The sequence below is a fragment of the Nelumbo lutea genome, chromosome 3 (genome assembly GCF_056320005.1).
Source record: "Nelumbo lutea isolate HS-2025 chromosome 3, American lotus-T2T, whole genome shotgun sequence".
NCBI classification, from domain to species: Eukaryota; Viridiplantae; Streptophyta; class Magnoliopsida; order Proteales; family Nelumbonaceae; genus Nelumbo; species Nelumbo lutea.
The window spans coordinates 32,203,242-32,218,583 of NC_142686.1; the positions used below are offsets into that span (position 1 = coordinate 32,203,242).

General features: G+C 35.5%; 1 protein-coding gene across 2 annotated transcripts; it reads left to right on the plus strand.

The window, feature by feature from the left end:
* The first annotated feature begins 1,117 nt into the window (after window positions 1–1,117).
* LOC148864058 (cyclin-dependent kinase C-2-like) lies at window positions 1,118–10,075 on the plus strand. Of its 2 annotated transcripts, none has more exons than XM_088978719.1 (13): window positions 1,118–1,418; window positions 1,672–1,820; window positions 3,157–3,238; window positions 3,412–3,502; window positions 3,613–3,642; window positions 3,876–3,985; window positions 4,073–4,145; window positions 4,237–4,357; window positions 4,451–4,568; window positions 8,399–8,538; window positions 8,673–8,730; window positions 8,853–8,923; window positions 9,052–10,075. In XM_088978719.1, exons 2-13 carry the CDS (start codon window positions 1,711–1,713, stop codon window positions 9,584–9,586), a joined length of 1,539 nt encoding a protein of 512 aa, XP_088834845.1. In that variant the 5' UTR covers window positions 1,118–1,418; window positions 1,672–1,710; the 3' UTR covers window positions 9,587–10,075. The 2 variants fall into 2 exon arrangements, with proteins under 2 accessions (XP_088834845.1, XP_088834846.1); XM_088978720.1 differs by having other exon boundaries at window positions 1,156–1,418; window positions 1,656–1,820.
* The last annotated feature ends 5,267 nt before the right edge of the window (window positions 10,076–15,342 follow it).

The window sequence follows — 15,342 nt, forward strand, 5'->3', positions numbered from 1 at the left end:
AAAAAAAAATGTGACAACAAAATTGTCATGTAATTAGCATGCATTGAGTACATCTCCCAAAATTGTCACTGGGAGAAGTTCCCAATACACTGTGGGGATGTGCTATGGGGTGTTGATGCAAATTCTCCCAATGCACATGCTAAGATGTACATGTGAGGTGCCTATGGGGCATTAATGTGAACTCATTTTGAGCTTGGGCCTGGGTTTTGTATTTAGACCCTGGTTCAATTAGGACCAATACTTTAAGCCTAGCTTACAATATATTATTACATTTTAGGGAAAATTCCTTATTAATACCTTATACTTTGGCTGGAGTGATAAATTGGTTCCCGAACTTTAAAATGCGACAATTCAAAACCTGAACTTTCAAAATGTGACAATCCAGTACCCAAACTTTCAAAATGTGACAATCCAATACCTGTTGTTAACTAGTCTGTTAATCGGCCGTTAAGTGATATTTGAAAAGTCAAAAATGCCCTATGAATGCCATCTAATTCTCTTTATCAACCATCCAAACATTGAAAAAAATGAACAGTCCCAAATTATATATTCTTCTAAACAACCACCAGCTTTTTTGAATAGAAGAGGATAGGATTTGACATTGTTCAATTTTTTGTCAATGTTTGGATGGTTGATAAAGAGAATTAGTTGGCACTCAAAGTGCATTTTTTACTTTTTAAATATCATTTAACGGCTGATTAATGGATTGATTAACAACAAGTACTGGATTGTCACATTTTGAAAGTTCAAGTATTGGATTGTCAATTTTAAAGTTCGGGGACCAAATTTTCACTCCGAGCCAAAGTACATGGTACTGATCGGGAATTTTCCCTATATTTTATTATATGTTTCATTTTATATTATATGATATTATTATTATCTATAATGATACATATAATATATTGTACATAATATTTTATATTTATATAAACTATATCATATGTTTTACACATATAATATGACAAATAAATACAATTTATTATTTATTTTCACCAAAAAAATGCCATCACATATTAAACATAGAATTTTGTATCATAGGCCCAAATGCCGGCCCGGTCCATGATCACTACTGGCATGGGCCCGTTTTGATACCCAAACTACTTCGACTCGGCTCGTCATGCCCGTTCCGTTTATCTGAAAACAACTCACCATCACGGCATCACTCGACTGTTTTGCATTGGAACTTCGATTTCCTTTTCCTTTACTGCCTTCGCTTGTTTGTCGACGAACCTATTCTGCTAAGTAGTCTCCTTTCCTTTTTCACATAAAAACCCTAACTTGTTGCGGTTGCTTTCATCTGGCTCAGCGCGTTATGCCTGTTACTTCTATCTGATAAGATATCACTATCACTCGGCTGTTTTGCTTGGAAACATCAATTTCCTTACTACCTTCGCTCGTCGTAGACACACCTATTCTAAGTAAGTCTTCTCCTTTCCCTTTCACATAATCCTTAATTTCCTTTTCGTTTTATCGATATTTCCCTTATTTTAATTTATCGTTTTTTCTTTCGGTTTTGATTTCCCAATTCCCGATTCGAGCCTGTTTTCATTCTGGGTGTTGTTTTTAGTACTGAATTATTGAGTTCTCTTTCTTCTGTATTAGGTTTTCGAGTTACGCCCGTATAATTCGTAGTTTTTTATTGTTTAAATGTTTAGTTGCATATGTTTGCAGTTGTCGTTATCGTTGATTCGGTACAGGAGAAGGTGAGCCATGTCTATAGCGGCCCCTGGGCAACTCAATTTGACTGAATCCCCGTCATGGGGATCTCGAAGCGTTGATTGTTTCGAGAAATTGGAGCAGATTGGTGAAGGAACATATGGGTAGGTCGGAAAAGTAGAAAGAAATAAACACAATCCGATTTTTTACTTGTCTAAGTAAGATTACTGTATCTGTTGCAATTCGCCTTTACTGATTTGTCTGTTCCATTGGGAAGTTGATTTTACGTCGTTGGAAGTGCTTATATGTACTCGATAATCTAACAACGGGTCCATCTATGAGTCGATTTTTCAAAATTAAGCTCTGGGTACCCAATAACGGGATTGGGCAGAGTGTTTCTGACTTTTATCAAGTATATATTCATTTTCTCAGAGATTGTTCTGTTGCTTGAATTTTCTATAGGTTGAAGCAGATGCTAGTTCTCTCTGTTAGGGTTTTCTTATGAAGATAATATGCTTGGTTTAAGTGAGGCAACTTTTTCCTTAATGTTGTCTTTCATTGACAACTGAACAGATTAAGGCCTTCTAGTTTCCAATGAAGTGTTGGGAGTTGAATTTGATATTGCATTGGTGTAGAATTCCTTTAATTATGTTTTGTCCTCAAATGTCTAAGTTTAACACTATCCGCTACTGTGAAGTTACTTGCTTCCTTCCAAGATGGCAAAAAGAAAAGGGCAAAACAGATTCCTCCAGAAGACATACGGCAAGGGTTATTTATTCATCATCATACCAATTCATCGTGGGAGAAAAATAACATATACTGAAAATACTGAGCAAGAACATTAAGGGATCCTTCAGGGTTGCAGACTGGTACATAAAAGAGATATTGATGTATTTGTCTCCCACTGCACAAAAGTTTCACTAACATAAACTTACTACAGGCTGGCACTTATATCCAATTTTGAATTAATATTTTGGTCATTATAATAGGTAGGGTAGCCTTTTGTAGTGGGAACTTCTCCCCAATTTGTAGGATGTTCCTTCTTGATAGTTATTTACTTTTTTGGCGGCTTATATGAAGAGAATCAGAATCCGGCACATCCTGTTTGGTTGTTTTTTAAACAATGCATACGACTGGAATTTGCAGATTTTTTGTCTTATTTTGATAAGTAACTTGAAGTTTCCTGTCCTATTCCTGTCTGTAAATGTCTGGAAAAGTGAGTAATTTGTATTTTGTATTGGAGCCTCCAGCATTTCTTAATCTCACTTTCATAAGTTTTGCTTCTTTTTATGATGTGTGTTATTATGGTGTTACATTTTATTTTTTTAAATCTCTTTTTATCATGTAAATGCATCCTTTTTATTTCATGAAAATATAGTATGCTGTTTTGGAATACTGCCAAATTATCTCACAACATGGTCTCTTGGAATTTTTTTTTTTCCAGCTGCTTTTATGTCAGATTTCATGAATTTAGAAACTTTTATCTTTTTGTGTTTGCAGCCAAGTCTACATGGCTAGGGAAATCAGAACAGGGGAAGTTGTTGCATTGAAAAAGATACGAATGGACAATGAAAGAGAGGGTGTATGCTTCTTGTCCCTATTTTCTGTTGATTTTTCATTTCATGATATGTCAAATTTGTCAATCATGAATTTAGACTTTGACGATAAAAGCTACAGACAGTTGTGAAGTTATTATATCATTTTTTTTTCTTATTTTAGAATGGAATATGTCTGATATTTCGCTATTATATGCAGTTCCCAATTACTGCCATACGTGAAATTAAAATTCTGAAGAAGCTGCATCATGAGAATGTAATTAAGTTGAAGGAAATTGTTACATCTCCAGGCATGCCATTCTCCTTTCTGAATTGCTTTAACATTTTCTTGTCTTTCACACAAGAAATAAACTATCTATGTGCTTCTTATTTTGATATTAACTTTTTGGTTGTTTTCCAGGCCCTGAAAAGGATGAGCAAGGGAGACCAGGTGAGTAGTTTGATGTTACATGCAATTTGATTATTGCAGCTCATGACTGCAACCATTAATTTACTTGCCATCTTATCGATGCTTCAATTAATTGTATAGTTTCTCTTTGTTGCACATATTATCTGATGTCAGTTACGTAGTTTACCTGAATTTGAACTTTCCCTTGTATGGTGTATATTATTATGATTTTGAGGAATACAACTTCTGATATTCATCTTATTTTTTGAGTAAAGATGGTAATAAGTACAAAGGTGGCATCTACATGGTTTTTGAGTACATGGATCATGATTTGACGGGTCTTGCTGATCGCCCTGGAATGCGATTTTCAGTTCCTCAGATCAAGGTATTATGAGCGAAAGTTTTTAAAAATGAAATTTTATAACTTATGTCCACCTATAGTTGGCAATAAAGTAACACTTTTTCTTATCAGTGTTATATGAGGCAGCTATTGACTGGGCTTCATTACTGTCATGTTAATCAAGTACTACATCGTGACATAAAAGGTCGATATTCGGCCAATTTATATCATTTATTGGATTTGGATCTTAAGCTTTTGCCGATAGGTTGATATTTGTCTTGCATCTGTGTCTGCAGGTTCTAATCTGTTAATAGACAATGAGGGAAATCTTAAGCTTGCAGATTTTGGTCTAGCTCGGTCGTTTTCCAATGACCATAATGGACATCTTACAAATCGTGTTATTACTTTATGGTATAGGTAAAGATACCATTTTGGATACCATGGTAATAACTGTCTTTCTGCCCTTTGGAGAATGTGCACATTTTTCTTAGGCCATAATGATTTTGTCAGACCTCCTGAGTTGCTGCTCGGAACCACAAAGTATGGCCCAGCTGTTGACATGTGGTCTGTTGGTTGTATCTTTGCTGAGCTTTTGCATGGCAAACCAATATTTCCTGGAAAAGATGAGGTACTCTTCCCCTCAATGTATGTAGTTATTGTTTTTTCCCCGGTATTGTGAACTTGTTTTGTGGTTCCATTTTTGCCAAAAGATTTTGTTTTTCTTTTTTCCTGGGTGCACATAGGATTTCTGTTATAGAACCTGCTATCTATGCCTCAAGTGGATTACAACATGCAGAAATACATTGAAGCATTTTGTACAAGTACCCTGACATTTTTCTGGGAGATGCTGCTATAGGTTGATGGGTTAAAGTCCTTTTGTCAGACCTTGAATCCTTAATTTTTTTGAGACACTACAACCTTTGGGAGGCTCTGCCTAGCATTTCGCTTCTAGAGATAGCCATATAGTACATCTTTATTGTCATATTGGCTTTGTGACTTGGTCAAGTATTGTCATATTGGCTTTGGGATACTCAGAATCATGGGATGTTCAGCTATGGTTTATGGTTCATCTAAAAACAAGAGGAAAAGTGATGTTGAGAGACACTAAAGCTGCAATTTTATAGACAATTTGAGAGGAAAGGAATAACTGGTTTAACAAACAATATAGATCTTTGGAGGCAATTAATGAAAGCATCACCTTGAAGCAAATCCATTGGGTGAAAACCTTGGAAATTTTCAAAAACTTTTCAGTGGATGACATGGATAGAGAGTGGGGAGTGGTAGCATCATTGTTCCACATTGAAGCCCATCCATCAAGTGCAATGAGCTCCTTGAGGCAGCAACAGGATAAAATTGAACTTCGATGGCAGTTTTCAGGGCAATCCAGACCTTCAGTTATTGGAGTTTTTAGGGATGGAAATTGATCTATAATAGCGTTTTTTCTTGGGCCTCATAGGATATGGAAATTATCTAACAGCCAAAATTGTTGCTTTATTGCAAGGCCTAAGGCTTACCAAACATCTAAATTTAAGGAAAATGATGGTTGGAGGTACTTTACATCAAGGTTAAAAAATCAACATGTATCGGCTGATATGCATCATATCGGGAGCCTCCTGATATGCCCCTACAGAGGGTGTATCGGGGTTTTGACCGGTTCAGGGGGTGGACAGACTAAAAAAAGCAACTGATACTGCACTGTACGCCTCTACCTGCATGGCGGCTGTATCGATATTTTGAACCTTGCTTTACGTTGGTGGTGGGATGGTTGAAAAACAGCAGCCATGGGAGATGGATATATAGACAAGCACTGAATTAGAAAGTTTGCAAGTGAGATAGAGTCTTCCTTTAAATCAGTTAATGGATAAGTAAATGGTTTTGTTAACACCCTAGCCAAACAGGGGTTTGTAGGGAACAATTGTATTGGGCTTCACTGATTTATAGTTGAGGTTGGGACTGGCTCTGGGGGAGCTGCTAGTTGTATCTTTTAATTTACTATCTTTTCTTATCTTAATAAAATTCTTTGTTACTGATGAAAAACAATATTTATTTTTCTTCAGTTACTCTTGATGGTTGTCCTTCGTTCAATAAACTATGAACTGTACACGAAGATATGAGTTACAAGCTTTGTAAACAATAACTTTATTACTTTGACTCTGTTATTTAGTCTTGCCAGTTTAACCATTCATATAAAGTCTGGTAGCAATTAATAATCTTCTATTTTCAGTGAAGTGTTTCCAATTATCACCATCATCATCCAAGCCTTGTCCTAATTATATGGGATTGGCAGATGGAACCCCCCCAGGTATGCTGAACCTTTCTGACTCTAGCTTCTTCCGACAACCAAGGAAAATGGGCAGGGTAATGTGGAGAATAACAAGAGCTGCCATCCTATGGTCAATTTGGGAAGAGAGAAACAATAGGATCTTTCTAGGGCAAGAAAAATCCAAGGAAGCACTTGTGGAGGTTGTCACCATCAAGGTTTTGCACTGGCTGAAAGTACATCATCTCTTCAAGGATTTTTCCTCAGCGGACTTAATTAGAAATTGGAGTGTTATAGCTATATCCTCACCTTCCTCCCCTGCGGTACAAGATTGTTGGGTACCACTGCCTCAGTTCAAGGTGAAGCTAAACTTTAATGGAAGCTCCTTGGATAATCCAGGTCCGTCGGGAGTTGGGGGTGTGTACAGAAACGAGGAAGGAAAAGTCTTGGCCCTTTACTTGGGCCCAATTGGGATGGGGGACTCATTAAGGGCAGAAGTAATGGCCTTACTTCAAGGTTTGGAATTGGCGAAACAATGGGGCTTGCAGCAATTAGAAGTAGAAGAGACTCCAAGCTGGTAATAGGGTGGATGCAAACTGGAAACCTGGGAGTGTGGTCTCTTAGACAGCCTCTAAGAGAGATCATTAGCTTAGCAAGGGAGATTGGGGTGCACTTTAATTGGGTAAGAAGGTCAGCAAATGAAATGGCTGACACTTTAGCTAAGCAAGGAGTTACTAGGGAGGCTTTGTTTTGGGCCTGTTTGTTAGTTTTTTATTTTCTCTTTCCATCCTTTTTGTGGGTGGTAAGCCTGTAATCTTTTTAATTATCTAATGAAAGTTACCTTTTCTTATAAAAAAAATTATATGGGGTTGGCTACATGCTCCTGTTTCACCATTTTGTTCTGTTTAATGTGAAAACTGTTTCCCATTGTCGAAGTAAGCCTGTAATCTTTTTAATTATCTAATGAAAGTTACCGTTTCCTATAAAAAAAATTATATGGGGTTGGCTACATGATCCTGTTTCACCATTTTGTCCTGTTTAATGTGAAAACTGTTTCCCATTGTCGAAAAAAAGGTTTTCTACCTTTAGGGACTTTTTTTCCTAGAAACTCCAGTACCACTAAGTTGTTCCTATTTGCTGGATGATCATATCCACATATTAAATGATGACTTCTGTGTTGTCTGCTTCAGTTAATTTTGTGATGTCATCATTTGTATAATACTACTATTCAATTAGCCAATTAGGTCCAACACATTGTATTGCAATGAACATTTCCATGGCCATTAGAGAAAGTAGTTAGCTCCACACTGTTGTAGTATTCAAGAATAGTAGTTTTGTATATATGGCCTCCATATTTTAAAGATATCTTGGAGAAGTTATTACTTCATTTCTATTTGATCATATAATTGTAAAACAGAGTTGTGTCTGTTTTAATACCCCACCCAATTGTACCCACATGATGCCCACATTTCTCTGAGGACTTATTGCTGCTTCACATACTTGGGGAAATGCCCATGAGTGCATGTTATGTTATATTATGGTCTTTTGGATGTGCATATGTTAGTATGGTTTTATTTAAAAAGTCTTCTTTCTTAATAACCAATTGAATATTATAGGAAGATCCAATATCAAATCATGTGAATGTTAAGACAGTCAAGCATTCAAGAATAAAATTTCAAGTGGTTCCATGAAGGGGTTGATTGTATACCTAGCTTTTAGTTCTTTCCTGTTTTCTTTTTGGTGTCATCTTTTGACCTGACTATTTATTCTCAGTTTTTTCTTAATATTTTTTTTTTGCTATAAAAAAAATGTGTTGAAGAGGGAATTAGTAATCAATCTCTATTGTGTTTATTGACCAGCAAACTGTTTGGCTGATGCTATGGCCAAGAAAGGGACAAATATTCAGTTTTTTTTTAGGGATGCTTGGCATGTTTTTGTATGTAAACCATTGTTTCTCTTTATTAATGAGGTTAAAGATTACCAACCAAAAAATTAATTATTATTATTATAGAATGATCTTCTGAAAATATGTGAATTCTGGATGTCCTATTTTGGATTACTCCTACCTTCATTAGTATGTTTTTTCCCCAAGAATTGATGGTTTCTCTTGTATAGTTCCTGTTGCTGATGTGTATACTGTATTAAACATGCGTGGAAGCCACTGTGTTTGGTAAAAGTTGTTTTCATTTTTACTGTAGCCAGATCAATTGAACAAGATATTTGAGTTGTGTGGAGCCCCAGATGAGGTCAACTGGCCTGGAGTCTCGAAGATACCTTGGTATAACAATTTCAAGCCAACTAGGCCAATGAAGAGACGTCTCAGGGAGGTGTTCAGACAGTAAGTAAACAGATATCTAATTTAGCATGAAATTTTCATTTTTTTTTAATTTTGTTGAATTGCATTAGAGGCTTTACATGATTTATTTGTCTGAGAAATTCTTGTCACAACTCTCATTCCCTTTTATCTTCCAGTTTTGATCGTCATGCTTTGGAGTTGCTTGAGAGAATGCTGACTCTCGATCCATCTCAGGTATCATTTATCAAATACAATACCTGTCCCTAGATTTTTTCTTAAGAAGGTAAAGTTACCAACTATCTATTTAATGGCATGAACAATATTTGACTCTTTTTTGAATTTCCCTTTTAATATAGAGAATATCTGCCAAGGATGCGCTTGATGCGGAGTATTTCTGGACTGATCCCTTGCCTTGTGATCCCAAGAGGTTTGATTCCCAAAGGCCAAATCATCTTTTGCTCTGCTCTTCCTATATCCTTAATTGTGACTTGCTTCCCTGGTCGTGTGCTAAGATGGCATTGTTTTGATCTATAGTTTATATTGTGTTTTACGCAGTTTGCCCAAGTACGAGTCATCCCATGAATTTCAGACAAAGAAAAAGCGCCAACAGCAGCGTCAACATGAAGAAACAGCAAAGCGACAGAAACTACAGCACCCACAGTTGCATGCACGCCTTCCCCCCATCCAGCAAACAGGGCAAGTGCACCCTCAGCTTCGGCCAGGACCTAACCAGCCCATGCATAGCTCCCAGCCTCCAGTTGTTGCAGGGCCTACCCACCACTATGGTAAACCTCGTGGACCATCAGGAGGACCAAGCAGATATCCCCAGAGTGGAAACCCTAGTGGGGGATACAACCACCCAAATCGTGGGGGCCAAGGTGGAGGTTACAACAGTGGTCCATATCCACCTCAAGGTCGTGGCCCTCCATATGCTGCAAGCGGCATGTCTGGTGCAGGTCCTCGAGGAGGTGGCAGTGGTTATGGAGCCGGTGCCACTAATTATCCCCAAGCTGGTCCATATGGAGGAGGTTCTGGTGTTGGTCGAGGTTCAAACATGATGGGTAACAACCGCAATCAATGGCAGCAGTAAGTAATGGGTTTAGCTACGGCATCTGCTACTCTGTTAATTACATCTGATAGAGCCTTAAGAAAGAGAACAGAAACAGGAAAGGTTAACATTTTTCAAGGGTTAAGGTTGTGTTCTGCAGCAGTTTGGACGGTCAGACTTGCGCTGCAACATAATTAACAAAATAATGGAAAAGAAAATGGAAGAAAACATTGCTGAAATATTCTTTCAATTTATCTACTTCTAAGGTTTTTTAAGTGTGAGCTTGATTACCGAAAGGAAAAAACAAAAATGGTGCAAGTGAACAGGGTTAAGGTTTCACTGATGTATGTTAGCTTCGAGGCTCGGAGCTTGTATCAATAAAGATTACGCATTTCATTGACATGGAATTTATTCAAGTATTATTGGCTCCGACCTTTTCGTTGTTTCTACTTGAATTTAATTCAGATTGAACAATTTTCTGCTTGTAATTAGCCTTGAAAAGTAATTTCATTGTTTTCCACTTATGTTTCATCATGGTGTTAGACTTTATTTTTTTGGTGGATATATATTAAGGTGTTTGATAAGTTGCTGAACGCAAAATGCTGAAAAGATGTCAAATTACAAAAAAAAATGTCCCATTCAGCATTTCAATAATTGTCTATCTTGTTTCAAAAATGTTTTTTTTTTTTTTGGATTAATTTTGCAAAACGATGAATCCAAGGTACAACAAACGTATCGATATTCTAAAGCTTATCAGCAATTCTGTTTCACGTACGCTTTTTGATATGCATGGAGTTGTTGAAGGATTTTGATAGGTATGAATACATTAAGGAATCTCTCATAAATCCACAATTACATTGATTAGAATCATGATTAGTAATTTTGATATTGATGGATATGCATTGTAGATATGGTGAAATTTTTGGGATATTTTATTAATTTTGCTGAGATCTTGGAAATTTTTAAAAATAAATATTTTTTTAAGGAATCATTAAAAGGTTTGCAATTTGGTGATATCAAGTTGTCAACTATAAAATAACTTAAGATGTTGAACCCCAACTCTAACCCAAACCGAAGTTTTTTGTGTTTGGTTGGGCTAGGCTGGATTGACCGGATTTCTTTACCTCTCATAAGTGCTCTCATTGTGTACACTCAAGGGTTGATGTCAATTTAGTTTTAACATTACTATAATATATTGTTATTGTATACATAAATGCATGTTTATATAATAGTTATACACAAGGTTCAAAGTATCAATACATATCGGCCTGTATTGGCCGATAAGTATTGTTCCGGGACTCCTCCGATATGTCCTTACAATGGGTGTATTGGGGGGTCTTACCAGTTCAGGGGGTGAAGGAGTTCTAAACCGCCCCTCCTGAACCGGTTTTGAAAAAAATAAAAAAAAAAAGGTATCAAAACACCCGATATGCCAAGTTAGATTCAGATTTTTCAACTCTAACCCTAACCCAAACTTAAAAATAAGCAAGTCAGGGTTTCAGGCTAACCTAGTCTAGGTTGCAGGCCTAATTGGAAGAACTACAATCATACATTTAGGCCGTGTTTGGTTGCAGTGCAATAGTACAAATGCATGGGAGTGCATGTGAAAAATGTAAATTCTGGTTTAATTTTGTTTTGGATTTAATTTATTCTGCTTTATGTCTTAATTTACTTCATTGTACTGCAACAAAACAAATAAGCTAAAATTTGAAACAAAAATAGGTCAGAATTTACACTCAAATCATATGCACTGCCATGGTTTTGCATCAGGGTAAATTTATTTGTATTGCAACCAAACACAGCCTGAAGAGTTTGAACATTTTGTTACTATTTTTTTCTTAGATCTAGAATCCTCTTTTATAGTTGTATGCCTTCCATTGAATTATATTTAAATGGTAAGCCAATCATCGAATGCTTATTTGTTCTTTTAGGAAATAATTTTGTAAATTATGATGAATTTAGGGAAAATTTGAAAAGTTTCTAATAACATTCTAAAATTTTCAATTTTAAATATATAATCTAAAATGTTGTCCAAATATCAACAAACTATCAAAGATTTAAAAAAAAAATCCTTGAAAATTTTCATACCGCCATCTAGCAAAATGGTGGAAATTTCACAAGATCTTATTGATATTGTGAACAATGATTACAACAAATATAAACAATTCTGGAATTTTAATTTTGTTTCTTTATTATTGGCTCCATGGGGGCTACACAACAGGGGTAGTGAAGGCAACATTCAGCACAAGGTTCAAAACAAACACAAGGTTCAAAATATTGATATACCTGATACGCTAGAAGAGGTGTATCGATATTCTGAACCACACATGTTTTACTTTTCTTTTTTGTTTTAAAATTTCAGGGGTGGAAAATGAGTTAATTTAACATGTAAAACAAACATATTTTTTAAAATGTCCTTAAAATAAGACATATCAATAACCCACTCATATGATACATATTGAATAACAAAATTTTGAACCTTAATTCAACTCCAAGTCTCCACTACAACCTAGTAGAAATCAGCACCTTTGAACTTGTTTGCAATTACCTAATACATTTAGGGAATTGGGTTTGTTATTACAAGCCTTTGGTTCAAGATTGATTTTGCACATTCATTTATTGGTCTGGGATTTATGGATACCTCATTTTGACTCTCCTTTTTGAGACTCACAAGCACAACCCTTCAGTTGCATTATGCTTATCTTGCTCAATGGAGCAACCGGTATGAAGACAATGACTGGGATGGACGGAAACAACTCCAATGTGAGCGGTGGGTAACTACCACTTCTAATAACCCATTTAGAGAAAAATAAATGGGTTGGTTTGAACCCAAATCTGCCTTAGCCCAATTCAATCCACCCAATTCATTAATTTTTAATTCACTAAAACATAGAAAGATGAAAAAATAGAAATTATAAGAAAAATAAAACAAAAATTATAGTAAACACAAAAAATGAAAAAACAAGCCAACAAAATTACAAAATGCATAACAAAATATAGAAGGACACGATGAAAGCTAGCGCACAACGTATAGAATTTAGTTATTAATTCTATCTTTGGGAATAATCACCACACACTTTTTGGGCTCAATTTTTGAGAGAAACAAGTGATAATTTATGCCTGTCCACAATCGTAAAGTCAGAGAGTTCCCACCCGTCACTTACCATGAGCCACAGAATTATATGAGCTCCGGCTGATTGGGCCTTTTACCTCCGAGTTCACATAGGGCTGCCCCACAACTTTCACAATACATCCCACCATGTATTAGGAACATCTCTTGATGGTGACATCATCAATTCTGATATTATCATTAAAAGATATTTATAATACACTATGAAAATATGCTACATTGTGGGGCGGAGATGTGAACTCTTTACCCCCTCCAGTTCTTACTACAGCTGAGGTCTTGATTTGTGGTGTTGTTATCTTAGTCTCGTAATTATCCAAGCTTTACCTCATCAATCCTTTTACTCCTCCGGTTCTCGGATGAAAACAGAGGTACTATAGTTGAAGTATTAATCTATGGTGGTGGTGGATCTATTGGCTCCTTCTCACATGCAAGATGCGATCTCTTCTTCGTGTGAAATGGCTCAAAGTCACCGGTCAAGACCTCAAAATGGGTAATGGAGAAGATCCCACTGGCACACATGATGGATGATATTCTGGTTGGGAAAATGCGAGTGATCTGTAGAGAGAGAGGGGGGTACAGTGTGAATAATTTAGGGTATGGAACCAGTGAGTCAAAATATCATCAAAGATAACGGGTTACCCAACCCGCAGTGACCCAGAATTAAATGGATACAACCCAATCCATCAATTAATGGTTGGGTTGGGTGGGTTAGCGGGTTGGGTTGAAAATTGCCACCCCTTCTTGTGCCAAACCAAGGAATAGGGAGGTCCAAAGCAGTCCCATCGAGCTCAATTTTGAATCTAGACTGGTTAGAAATTCAAAAAAGAAACCCTAGTTACATTTTAATTAAAAATTTCAAATTCAAGCTCCAGAAGTGATCATCCCAAAGAAGGATTGAGATGAGAAACACCCTGCAACACTTTCTAGATGGAATGAGAGCATCTCAAGAGCCTAAATTTTGGCAAAAGCCTAACCCAAACCTGCCCAAAGTTATACTAGCCATATGTGAAGGTTTGGCTCTAGCCATTTCAAGACGTTGCAACATGTCCTGTATCCACACATCTCAGACATGGTCGGTCCTAGTTTCATGCTGAGATGTAGGGCTGTACATGGTTCGGGTCAGTTTGGTTTTACCTATTTGTTCCAACCAAACTGACACCGTTGGGTTTGTTACTAGGCCAACCAAAACGACCCATAATAGTATAAAACCAAGTTTAAAAATATTTTATATTTTGGTCGGTACAATAGTCAACCTAACAAAATAAAATAGAGAGAATGACAATTCAGCCCAGGGTTAGAATTTGTAGGTTCAAAGTACATTTGGGGTAAGTGCCAGCTCGAAATCAATGCCAATTCAAGGGTGGGTATTAGGTGCAGAGTGTGGGCTTTTGACTTTTTGAATGTTTATAGTTCTGCAGTGGAAATCAGAAATCTGCATTAGGCCTGTCCGTACTTCTCTGAATAAAATAAAGAAAGATGTTTGAGGTATATATGTGGGGCAATATATATATATATATATATATATATATATATATATATATATATATATATATATATATAATGACCTTGATTGATCTGTTAGGTCTACCATCAGTCAATGTGGGAAAAGTATATATATATATAATGACCTTGATTGATCTGTTAGGTCTACCATCAGTCAATGTGGGAAAAGAAGTTAGAGAGACAAAGATGATGTTACATGTTAGGAGTGAGAGGGCAAGGCTGAGAAACATATTTAATATTTTAATGATAAAAGAAAAATGAAAGGTAAGAGATGATAAAAGTGGTTTATCAAAGGAAAGGGAAACAATTGAAACTTATAACTAAAGAAGGAGTGCAGTGTTGTTTAAAACAATTAATCATTATTTTAATCATTTGTTAAGAAAATAATTTACTAATTTAGATTAATTATATTAATAATTTTAACAGAAATAATAAAGTATTGCTAATTATTTAATAAAATAATTATTTTTTCCATATTATCTATTAGTGTTCTGTTTTATTTATTTTACTTTATTATCAATAATTAAATGTTATTATTTTTTGTAAATAGGTATGGGGGATGGGCTACTCCCATGCATTGTGTAGCTCAATGAACACAAAAAATAAAAGACTTCAGGAAATATTTTGATAGCGTGCATTAACAATTTTTAAGGTTGCCTAGCCTAGTCTAGCCCACACCTCAAGCATAATAATATTTGTTTGGGCCAAGGACATGGACATACTTTCTTGTGTTAATTATAAAATTATGATTTTTATAAATCATAATTTTTATTTAATTTTAGTCTATTATAAAAATATATATAACATTTTTATCTATATATTAATATAAAATTGTTATCTAAATATTATATAATATATACACGCATATCAAGTTTCAAGTTGAGCTTAGGGGTTGCTTAACTTTGGTCCTATCTAATTTGATACCCAAGTAGACTTAGAATCTAATAATCCTATATTTGGATGTTATAATTTGAATTTGATTAATAATGAGCTTGGATGCGGATTTAACCCCATCCTATCTAATTAAAATCCGCATGTAATAAAAACTTATTATTTCATATATATGTAGTATAATTATGCATACATATGGATATTATGTGTAATTATATAAAACTTATAATTAATAAATTTAATATTTTATATTTATATGCATTTTTTAATTGTT